The 12,601-nt window shown below is 32.3% G+C and overlaps 1 protein-coding gene across 7 annotated transcripts in view; it reads left to right on the forward strand.

Annotated features, from left to right (window-relative positions):
* Window positions 1-10,011, forward strand: part of LOC150104267 (acyl-CoA desaturase 1-like) — a 32,882-nt gene extending 22,871 nt beyond the window's left edge. For 6 of the 7 annotated variants that reach the window (XM_090396874.1, XM_090396872.1, XM_090396873.1 and 3 more), the window contains 4 exons: window positions 1,176-1,371; window positions 5,649-5,779; window positions 6,309-6,514; window positions 9,520-10,011. In XM_090396874.1, the coding sequence (XP_090253000.1) occupies window positions 1,191-1,371; window positions 5,649-5,779; window positions 6,309-6,514; window positions 9,520-9,961 (960 nt within the window). In that variant the 5' untranslated portion in view covers window positions 1,176-1,190 and the 3' untranslated portion in view covers window positions 9,962-10,011. Of the gene's footprint in view, window positions 1-1,175; window positions 1,372-5,648; window positions 5,780-6,308; window positions 6,515-9,519 lie in introns of those variants that run through there. The other variant, XM_090396878.1, reaches the window with a different exon arrangement.
* Window positions 10,012-12,601: the final 2,590 nt, after the last annotated feature.

Here is a 12,601-nt window from a genome sequence, read left to right on the forward strand (position 1 = left end):
CAACATTATAACAACTTTGAAACCAGTTAAAACCTTTCAAAGTTTCCTGCATTCCCCTAATGGAAAAGTTTCCTTTTATAAGTGTACATTTTTCATGTTCTTGTGGGAAGGTCTATGGACGTCAAACTGGAATATTTCCGAAATCCATAAAAAAAGAAAAAACATTTGAAAATCAATAATTACCATATGTGACAGTGAAGACCTCTCATAAGCCAGCGATATCGCAGACCGAATCTAAAAAAAAAATCTAAATTGAAACTGCACATAAAGCGCCCGATATATCTGATTAAACTATCATCCCAGCGTTTCTCAATTTATGAAAACAATGGCTGTTGTGAAACGTTTAGTTATTTTGTCTTTTTTCTTATGTTAAATAACTTCCTGAAGATGCTGTCAGCCATATAGACAGAAAAAGATGTCTAATATTTAATGTTAACAAAAAACGTCTGTGAATTAAATCCTGGTTGTTTATTAAGTTAACATAATTCTACTTATAGTGAATTACCTAAAATGGTATTATTTAGTTCATTCAAAAAAAAAGTTGGTCTTTTTTATATTATTTTTGATTGATTTTTTGGATTTAAATCTAGTCACCGACTAGAGGAACATTTTCTAAGCATTTTCTCGACCGGTTCCCGAGTTAGTCGTTCTCTGGCAATGGCAAGCGAGATTTTTCTCCCGGAAACTGGGTTTTTTCGTCCCCTAAACGTCAAGAAAATCGGCCGTCGAACATACTATTTTCAGACATTAAAAATTTTGTGTTAGGGTTAGGAACCACGAGATGGCGGCGCTTACTAGCAGCCTTCTTCACTGCGTACTGATTAATTAGTGATAACTAATTGGCTGCCAATGGAAATTGAACTGCTCACTCAGTCTCCAAAAGCAAGATTGGACTAAAACAGCCTCGCCGACTCCCTTTACAGGAAAAAAAAAGCGTTAGCTGATTTTTTATTCATTTATTTTTTAATGCTTATTTATGTATGCTACAGTTGAGCTAACGATATTTTTCTGTTACTGGAGTGACGCAAAAGTGTTTGGCTTTCATATTTCACTCTTGTTTTATATAATGAAATAGATTAATATTAATGTTGACTGACAATGACTGCGTTTCATTTATTTTCACTATTAAGTTAAATATTCATTTTACTCATCTTTTTTATTTTTATCTTTTTTAGTAACTGCAGTACATAATGTCTCTTCGTAAGTCATTCATTGAGCAAGAAGCAAAAAATGATTCTAAGGTTGAAGAAATTCCTCAGAGGATTCTCTGGATTCACGTCATAAAGTTTTTAGTCCTCCATCTTGTGGTACTTTATACTGTTTATGGGTTTTTATTCTGTAATTTTATCATGTGGAAGACATCTATATTCAGTAAATATATTTAGTTTTGTTTTTATAAAGAAATTAAGTTTGATTATTGTTTATATTGCTTATGTATAATATAAAAATGATATACCTAAATGACATAAAAAATATATATATCTTTTTTAAGTAAATAAAGTAAATATAAACATTATATAAATTTTGGATGTCATATATTAATGCTATCATTTTATCGGGAACATGATATTTTTACTAATAAGAAGATTTTCACCTTCAAATAAAGAAGGAAAAAAAAACGAATTAAAGGGGAAAATAGTACTGGAACGATCGCAACGAGCTAAAGCTTGTATTGTGAGCATTTTTGTTCTTGTAAGCTTTTAGGCTAACGAATTCTTTTCACTTAATGATTCTAAAAATGATTTTAATGAATGTACAGTAATTTATAAGGAGATTGTTCCTTTGGTTTAATTTATTTTTAATAAAAGCGCTAATAGTAAAATAATAACTATCGAATCGTAACCTCCTTGTAGTAGTCATTTACTGAGTTAACGCTGTTCAGTAAAGTCTCTGGCACTTTTTCAATATATCCACACTAACAAAGTAGAATAATTTCACTATATCCTTTGGAAATGCTTCTGAAATTAGATGTAGCGTATCTTCAAGTGGAATATTAGTGATAAGAGAGACTGTGTATCCAAGGTAACCATTTTTCTTTATCTAGAAAATCGGAAGAAATTTTATGGAATTTTTTATGAAAATTTTTATGAGCGGGAGTTTGCAATCTGAACTTTCGATATGAAGGTTAAAGATACTGTTCGATAAGTAGGTGAATCTATGCAGTCAAACATTGGACGAATAGGACAGTCTTTCTTATGGAAATTATAGAATCTACAGTTTCTAGCAAAATAAGTTTTTCTATTGTCCTCATCGAGGCTTTCAACATCATGTAGGATTGAGTTGTTTTCTGAGTTGTCTGTTAGTGTGATTGTAAACCGATTCTTGGCACTACGATCGATTCCGTGATAAAAGCGCGACTTGTCATTAATAGTTTGCAGTACACATAAAAAGTGTAACCTTCCCCTTGTCAGATTTAGTAATAATTAGATGACTTGCATATTAAGGATTGTAAAACTTTTATATCAGCTAAAGTGATGTTTGTAGGTGGAAGCTTGGATTTCAGTAGGACGGATGACATTTCCAAACGAAGTTTATTAGCATCCCCATTAGACAGAGTGAATAAGGTTCCGTTCAATGTAGAAAACGAAATCTAATTAAGGTATCCTTTTAGAAATTATGGAGAAATCATATCCTTGTGAAAGAATGAGGATTTCAATTTTAGAAAAAGGGCATCCTGTGATGTTAACTATCTATTTTCCGCGAAAAGAATGATGTGCACTTTGCTTAGCAACAAGGGCATTGAATTTAGGATCTAAATGTCGGTTGTGTTTAGCAAATGAGCCTACGTACCGAGTAGCCAAATTTTGAGCACTACTATTGAAAGCTGAGATTGGCAACTACCGCTTATTAATAAAATTAATAAAAAATCCTTTCTGTTTTACAGATAAAATTCAAAATACTTCCATACAACCCACTGATATAGAATAATATTCTATTCTATATTCAAAGATGCATATTTGTTTCTCAGTCGTTTACCCACCGAACTGGCCTTTAGACCTGTGTACAGGTGAATAATGATGTGCATGCAAAATGCCCATTTAACTAACATAACGTTTGGATACTATAGCAATATTATGGATATAATGCTTATCTTTTTTATATATTTTATCCGTGTGCCGTTTGGATGGTCAATATGTTCATTCCACTAAACATTTCTCCCGATCTGTTTTATTTATTGATGTGTATATTCTTCGGATAATTCTTTTTCCTATGACAATACACCATGCCATAGGTCTACGTTGCCAATGTATGAAGTAAGTACCAGGATAGTATTTTTACAACTTAAAAAAAACCCACTTAACTAGCTACCTAACACAGGTTTTACTTCCATCTGGTACATATTTATATTGTATATCGGATTTATCTGTATCTATTCCAAATTTTGCTATGATTATTTAGTGCATTTTTTCAGGTCACCCTTCTCATAATAAACTTTAGTCATTCCAGATGCTGTGTGATTAAAAGCTATTATTTGTATTTGTAACTTTTCATTTTTTCATTCAGGCCACCGTTTAGAAACTTCCACGAACAACCTTGATGCAGTCCTGCAACCTTGATTATAGTATAGGGACACTATACTTTACATTCAGCTTCCAACCATGCTATCAGTGGAATTCGGGTAGATTTTGTGACATTCGAACTCTGTTTTCTCAAACCATGTTGCTACAACCTTAACAGTATGACGTCTTGCGATTTCTTGATATTAAATAGGTTTGTTTCCCCAAAGTGTATTTGACACACAATTGCTCAGAATATCGAAAAATAGTCCACTTCACCGGAAATTACAAAACGGAAGACCTACTTCAGTATTCTTAGCAAATGGATGATGGTTTATAAGGAATAATATTCTCCCTCAATATGCATGGCTTCTACGTGATTTTGAAAACCATGTGCCATAATTCTTTTTTTCGTATAACAGATTTACAATGGTCTCAAGTAGTCGAATTACAGAAATCTCTACCTATACCCATTAATCATTCATTAGGGTAATGAATGGTATTGTACACAGCAAAAATTTCATATACAATACGGCTATGTGTGTACAGAATGTGATTTCTATGTTAGGGAGAAAAACTACACGCATACACACGTATGGAAACATCTCGACATTGTTGCTAAGAGTTCCACTGCGCTGCTGATTGGATGAATTCACTGTCGTTTTAAGATCTTTCCTTCAGTTTTTGTTGGTTTGTTTGTCTGACTATTTCTTGGACTTCTTTTCGTTATCTTATTTCTACCCTTTTCATGTCTTCAACCACAATAAATTTGGAGTTGGTTAAGTACGTGCCGTGATCAATTTCTGTTAGTTGCATGACCACAGCAGTTTAATGCTAGGTCTTTTGTATTTGTGCTGTACTGTTCCAGCCCGGCTTCGAAAGCCAGATAGTTTTAATAACTAGTTATGAATGGTCAGGCTATTATTATTATTATTATTATTATTATTATTATTATTATTATTATTATTATTATTATTATTATTATTATTATTATATCCTCAGGTTATAGTTTTCGATGAGCACACCACTGCATGTTGCATTCAATCAAGGAACGATATTTTCTTTGATCAGTTAGTAGTGGACAATAGATGTTGTTCAGAGTTTCGAATGCTGTTCGGAGATTAGAGTTCCGACATTAAACAAGGTTTCGTTATAACGAGAAATTGTTACTATAACAACTGGGATTGTTCATTTCATCCGAAAGCAAAGCTGAGAAATTGTCTATAATTGCTGACCGCTTGCGAATTTGAAATATAGTTTATGCTATGAACTCATTGGCTAAAAGATTAATACCTCGGAAAGGCGAATTTAAACAGAACCAATGCACAAGCTTACAACGTAACCAGGATTACAGAATAAGCTTGGTTACACTGAAAGCCAGTGTAAACATTAGTATGAGGAGTGGCTAATGGTTAGCTATTCCGAAAACTCCACTTTTATATACCAATGACTGAACATTTTCAAGTCATTTAATCCGCTAATCTACTACCTTAAGACATTCGCAATAACTCATCCCAGAGGAAGAAGCACCTGTTTTTATAACTGTAATTTTGGTCATAGATCGAAAATAAACCTAAGGATGAGGCAAGTATTAGCTTATTAAAGAACCTTGTATTGGGCAACATACTTTTTTTAATGGAAAGCTCATCCACGAGAGGTTGATCAACCTATAGTACATTAGTACCGTGGATGGGGAATAAGAAACTTATTCACATTAGATTTGAAAAGCTGTGGGTTGTATTCCTTGGGAAACATATGTGGTGGAAGATTGTTCCAGAGGGAAGAAATAGAATTATAAATGAAAAAAAGAGGAGAAATGTGTTCTGTGGGTTTGGATTTGAATTATGAGAGGCTGCTGGTTAGCTGTTGCATGCCTGAATAAGAACATGGCTTGAATCCTCTTACCGTCTAAAATTCACCTAGCCAGTAAATATTTTTTTTCTTATTTAATAATATCCTGTGCGTGGTTAGAATTAAATTCTTTATTGAATACCAGGTATCTTAATAATCGATTCATCTGGTAAGTTCCTGCTATTAATAAAAGACATCCAGGCCGATGAAATAGATTCTCATGAAGATTTAATTCCTTGAAAATTTAATTAAAACCTACTGATATAGAAGGACAGCATCCTTAATTTATATTTCTTTTAGATTCAATCTATGGTATCTGTACAGGCGTGTCAGTAACGGGTGGAAGTCATCGATTGTGGAGCCACCGTACCTACAAAGCAAGATGGCCACTTCGTCTATTCTTCGTATGCATGCAAAGTGGAGCATTGCAAGTAAGATCCAGCTGCCCTCATAATAGAAATTTAAACCGTTTTCTTTATGATTTTTTTATAAATTATGAAATACATTTTTTCCCAAAGTGAATTATTATATTATTCATTATTCTGAATATCTGAATAATTGATTATTAAATGAATTACTCATATATTTAATATATCTGAATAATTTAATATATCTGAATAATAACTTTTAATGTTCCTGCTACAGAGACAATTGATTTATTAATTTATTATTGTGCCAGTTCCATTACATAAATAATCAAAGTAAATATCAGCCAATCGATTTTTACTACTGATAAATTTATTTCGGCGAAACGTTTGATATCATTTTTTCTGAATTTTTTTTCAGAGAAGGCTTTTCTCCTTCTGTTTTTTATTTTTTTATTTTATAACTTATATCTTTTTACTCTGCTAACTGAAATACGAAATTTTTCTCAAGAGAGAGAAATATTTCACGTACTGTTCATATGAACACACATTAAGTTTGTAGTCTGAATTTGCTTTTTTTGTTTCTGATTTGTAGAGAGATATTTATGACTGGTGCAGAGATCATCGTGTTCATCACAAATACACTGAGACAGATGCTGATCCACACAACATTAACCGCGGATTCTTTTATGCTCACATTGGCTGGCTAATGATGAATAAACATCCGGAAGTGAAAAGCAAAGGCCAGAAGATTGATCTGAGTGATCTTCTAAATGACCCACTTATAAGATTTCAAAGAAGGTGAATAAATAGAATCATGACATCCTTGTTCTATTATTATTTTTATTTTTATAAATTTAAATTGATTTTAAGAAGTTTAAATAGTTATTATCGTCATATGTTTGTCATCAGTGCCACTTGTATATATAATATCAAATTCACTGTTCATATGTTATAGCGCGTTACTCAAAATTTGTAGTTAATAAACTGTAGAACAAATTTTGGATATTTTAAACATTAATGTTTGAGAGATAATAAATTACCTTAAATCTAGAAAAATTTGTTTTATGGTAAATAATATTAAGGAACCCCATAATGTCATTTTCATTGTATTTATTTCTCGTTCTTACGTATCAGATTAAGGAGGATTCAAAGACTTATGAATGCTGTTGTATAAATTGTCACTTATTTTTATGATTTTTTCATTTAAGACACACGCGCGTGTGTGCTTATCGCTCGATGCCAGTTACCATGACTGATTCTGATAGCGAGGTTTCACTAATGCCAACAGTCTTAGTCCAAACCGTATTCAATAAAGCAATGAACTCAATCCCTTCAGTTTATAATGGGACCATTGTCCCATTATAACATTGGATTGATGTTCCGATTATAACAGGCTACACAGCTGGAAATTATGGCCAACTTAGGAGATTACAACTTTTTTTGTCGTTTGTATTTTTATTTCAATATTGTATATGCATTCTGTATTTAATTTAATACATATATTTTGCAACATATAATTTGATAGTAATAATAAGTTGATATCAAAATCAAAGTTTGTTAGTATTCGGCGTATCTACATGTATACTATTAAAACATTCTTGTTACATTTTTATCACAACAAAAATTTAGTATACAAATTACTGAGTACATTCGTTTTTAATAAACTTATTTGTGTTTGGGTGGAATTTCTGCTGTCTTCCTCGAAGCTTCTGCTGAGCTTACCTGAGGAAGATAATAGATTGCGATCGTTTCGTGGTTTTGTTTCAGCACTTATCACGAGCGTGCCAATGGACAACCACTGCATGAGCACGGTTTTCTGAAGGGGGATTTGGATATGGCATGTTTGTGTCCTTGTGTTGGAATTTATTATAGTTTTTTTTTTTTGGGGGGGGGGGAGGTGCCTGCATAATTTCCTCTAATATATGTTATAGCAGTCTCGGTATAACATCTATATAGCAGCTGTTTCAGCTCTTTGCAGTTCCCTAGATTTCTCTCGTCGAATGACAATTTCTTGACCATGTCATGTACGTAGAAGATTCTGGTAGCTTTTCCGTAGTGATTATTATACTTATATATTATGTAGTTTGTTGACTGTTTTTTTCTGATATGTTCTGGTTACTCTGTAACCAGAACATATCAGAAATAGGTTAGATAGTAGGTAGTGGGCACTTACATACTCTTCTACACGCTCTGTCTTTATATATATCTGTGCGCATGCTTATGAATAGTTAAATCGGCAGCTAACTTGATGCGGGTACTGAAACAAAACCACAGCCATCTAATATCTTCTTTAGATGATCTCAACATAAGTTCTCGAGGGAGATAGCAGAAACCCTGCCTGAACAAACAAACTAAAAAAAGTTCTGAGTAAGAGTGACAAAAACAATCATGAGCATTTATCAAAATTGAACGTTCTTAGTTTTTCTTAGTTTCTTAGTTATAATATATATATGTGTGTGAAATTTTTTTTATTTACTTTTTGCCTTGGGGATAATATATATTACGGATACCAAGTAATTTTATAAACTTTTTTTTTTTTTTTACTCCTTCTCCCAAGTAAGCAAAACAGTTAAGTTTGCGCGCCTGAACGTAGTTCAAGTCTAAAGGTAGTGCAACACCAGGCAACTCGTTGTAAAGGTTAAAAAAAAGTTGAAACCGGTCTGGATACTGACCCCCCCACCCATAATGTATAACAGTATACATCTCTTAGTGAGATGTGTTTTACATTATGGGAAATACTAAGAATAGTGATCAGAGCTTTACCCTACTTTACAACGAGTTTCCCTGGTGTTACACTATCTTTAGACTTGAGCTACAGTCAGGCGCAAACTTAACTGTTTTGCCTACTTGGGAGAAGGAGTCAAAAAAAAATTACTTGGTATCCATAATATATATATATATATATATATATATATATATATATATATATATATATATATATATATATTATATATTTATATAGTTATAATATACGAAAGAATGATCATTAACTTGGTTGACATACATATTTTTTAAAAAGAATTGACTAGTTTCGGCTTGTAACCTTCATCAGGTGACATTATAAAAGAAAGAAAAAAGAAAAGACACTAAATATATATATATTATATATAATATATATATATATTATTATATAATATATATATATATATATATATATATTAGGATAACCAAGCAATTTTATATGCTTGGTTATTTATTCCCATATATATATATATATATATATGGATAACCAAGTTATTTTATCAACTTGGTTATTTTAACTCCTAATTCCAAGTATGCAAACAATTATGTTTGCGCCTGAAACAAAGTTCAAGTCTAATGATGGTACAACACCAGGGCAACTCATTGTAAAGGTGGTTAAAGCTCTGATCACTATTCTTAGTATTTTCCCATAATGTAAAGCACATCTCACTAGAAGATGTATACTGCAATGCATTATGGGTGGGGTCACTACCCAGACCGGTTTCAACCTTTTTTGAGGTCTCCTTAAGTGAGTAGCTAGACCCTAAATACCAAGGATATAGTAATACGGAGCCTTATCAACTTTACCTATAGAAGTTGCAACAAGGTGTTTTTATTTTTAATAAAAATCTCTGGAGGAGATATAGATGTAATAAGTTTTTTAACTTGGGGATATTGTATATTTGGATAACCAAGTTATCCTAATGTAATTAAAATAACCAATTACGTATAATATAATAATATTATTATTATGTAATACATGAAAATATAATGTGATAATAAAAAAATTATTATTTTTAAAATATTATTATTGCAAACTATAGATATTATTTTCATTGCAGGTATTATATTCCTTTGGCATTGCTATTCGGTATAATCGTGCCAGTTTTTATTCCTTATTGGTTCTGGGAAGAAAATATTGTGCACGCTGTTCTAATGAATGTGGGAAGAGTGGCAGCTATTTTGCATATGACCTGGCTTGTAAACAGTGCTGCTCATATGTTTGGATGGCAACCTTACGACAACAGTAACAACACCAAAGATGGAGCCATAGTAGCTTTTTGTTCCATTGGTGAAGGATTTCATAACTACCACCATACGTTTCCTTACGACTACGCTACCAGCGAATATGGCATGAAAATTAACTTGACAACAGCATTCATCAATCTCATGGCTCTTATAGGACTTGCGTATGACAGGAAGACAGCCTCTTCAGAAACAGTGGAAAGTGCGAAATGCAAAATGAAAAAAATAAATGGAGTACATAAGTCAAACTTCTTGTAATGCTTTCAATGAAATTCAGATTTTAGAAATAAATATGTTATTGTTACAAATTTGTTGGTATTAAATTAGGTGTCTAATAATAATCTATTATTTTGAATCACCATGGCTATCATTTACATATTAATTTTTAATAAATTATAATATTGGTTTGTAAAAACTACTTTATTAATACTTCAGTATTATCGTTATCATTCAGTTGTGACAAATTTACACATCCTGTGCAAAATGAAAGCATACCCATTTCAACCGAAGAATACAAAATACATATAAAAATATCCTTTTATGCTACTTTTTTTATTCATCCTGATGGATGAATGAAATTTAGATCACTGAAGTAGTATAGCTACTCTCAACAGCCTACTCTGTCTTAAGTAATTAATTAGTAGCTACTTCTTTGGATTCTTTATCTTCTTCTCTATAAGGTTAACAACTATATATTTAAAATTAAAAGAAACACACGTAATAACCACAGTGAAAATTATTTAATTGTAAATATTTCATCCTAAGTATCTTAGGACATCATCAGTACAGTAGTTTAAAACATTAATAGGAATAACATACAGTTAGGGCGCATGATTACAATAGAATCTTATTAAACGTGCGCAACGTGCTACAGAAGTAAAAATAAAAAATAAAAATAAAAATAAAAATAAAAATAAAAAAATATTTAACACAATTTTGTATGACAATTTCCCATATTTTAGGAATAGTAAGAACGTCGTTTCGGTTTAAGTTTGGTCTGTGTAGTAGGGCTTCAGAACTTTCTTTATATAAACGTTCATGTTTATATAAAGATCTATGTAAAATTTTAGACTTTTCCCAATGGATCCTATGGTTTGGATTTTCAATTCCGTTTTGAGAGAGGCCAGATTTCTGCGGTTTAAAAAGACGAATGTGGTCTTGATGTTCCGAGATGCGTTTCTGAACAGACCTACCTGTCTGTCCAAAGTAAGACGATTTGCATGAGCATGGAATCTCATAAACGCCAGGCAACATCAAAGGTGAGAGTTTGTCCTTAGGAGAAGGTAACAAGTTGTAAATTTGGTGATAGGTTTGTAAGTAGTGGCAAAATTGTATTTCTTCATAATTTTAGAAAGACGTTCAGAGATGCCTTTAATGTAAGGTATGGGAATCCTATGGACTTCTTCCTGTCTGGTTTGATGTGTGGAGAAGTGACTGATGATTTTTTGAGTTGTTTTAGGATTATATCCATTTAGGATGTCTATATTTTTGATTATTTCTAATTCCTGATTTAAAGATTCTTCAGAGAAGCAGAATTTGTGTGCTCTGGAAACTAGTGATTTAATAATGCCAGATTTCTGAGATGGATGATGAACGGAAGAATTATGAATGTAGCGACCTGAGAATGTAGGCTTGCGAAAGACAGACGTGGCAATGGAACCGTCTTCGTTTCTTTGGATGTGTCAATCCAAAAAGGAGATACCCTGTGGAGATTCTTTTTCTAATGTAAAGTTGATGCGATGATGAAGAATGTTAATTTTATCTAGAAACAGTTGTAATTCATGTTCGGGATGATCCCAGACTGCAAATACGTCGTCGACATATCTTAACCAAATTTTTGGTTTGGGTTCAATTCTCCACAGGGTATCTCCTTTTTGGATTTACACATCCAAAGAAAAGAAGACGGTTCCATCACCACGTCTGTCTTTCGCAAGCCTACATTCTCAGGTCGCTACATTCACAATTCTTCCGTTCATCATCCATCTTAGAAATCTGGCATTATTAAATCACTAGTTTCCAGAGCACACAAATTCTGCTCCTCTGAAGAATCTTTAAACCAGGAATTAGAAATAATCAAAAATATAGACATCCTAAATGGATATAATCCTAAAACAACTCAAAAAATCATCAGTCACTTCTCCACACATCAAACCAGACAGGAAGAAGTCCATAGGATTCCCATACCTTACGTTAAAGGCATCGCTGAACGTCTTTCTAAAATTATGAAGAAATACAATTTTGCCACTACTTACAAACGTATCAACCAAATTTACAACTTGTTACCTTCTCCTAAGGACAAACTCTCACCTTTGATGTTGCCTGGCGTTTATGAGATTCCATGCTCATGCAAATCGTCTTACTTTGGACAGACAGGTAGGTCTGTTCAGAAACGCATCTCGGAACATCAAGACCACATTCGTCTTTTTAAACCGCAGAAATCTGGCCTCTCTCAAAACGGAATTGAAAATCCAAACCATAGGATCCATTGGGAAAAGTCTAAAATTTTACATAGATCTTTATATAAACATGAACGTTTATATAAAGAAAGTTCTGAAGCCCTACTACACAGACCAAACTTAAACCGAAACGATGTTCTTACTATTCCTAAAGTATGGGAAATTGTCATACAAAATTGTGTTAAATATTTTTTTTACTTCTGTAGCACGTTGCGCACGTTTAATGAGATGCTATTGTAATCATGCGCCCTAAGTGTTATGTTATTCCTATTAATGTTTTAAACTACTGTACTGATGATGTCCTAAGATACTTAGGATGAAATATTTACAATTAAATAATTTTCACTGTGGTTATTACATGTTTCTTTTAAATATGATCGCACCGCAGGTTTCGTTATATATATTAAAAAAAACTATATATTTTTATACATCTTTTTCCTAC

Source organism: Typopeltis vanoorti, chromosome 8 (genome assembly GCF_054136105.1).
Source record: "Typopeltis vanoorti isolate ZY-2024b chromosome 8, IOZ_Tvanoo_1.0, whole genome shotgun sequence".
NCBI classification, from domain to species: domain Eukaryota; kingdom Metazoa; phylum Arthropoda; class Arachnida; order Uropygi; family Thelyphonidae; genus Typopeltis; species Typopeltis vanoorti.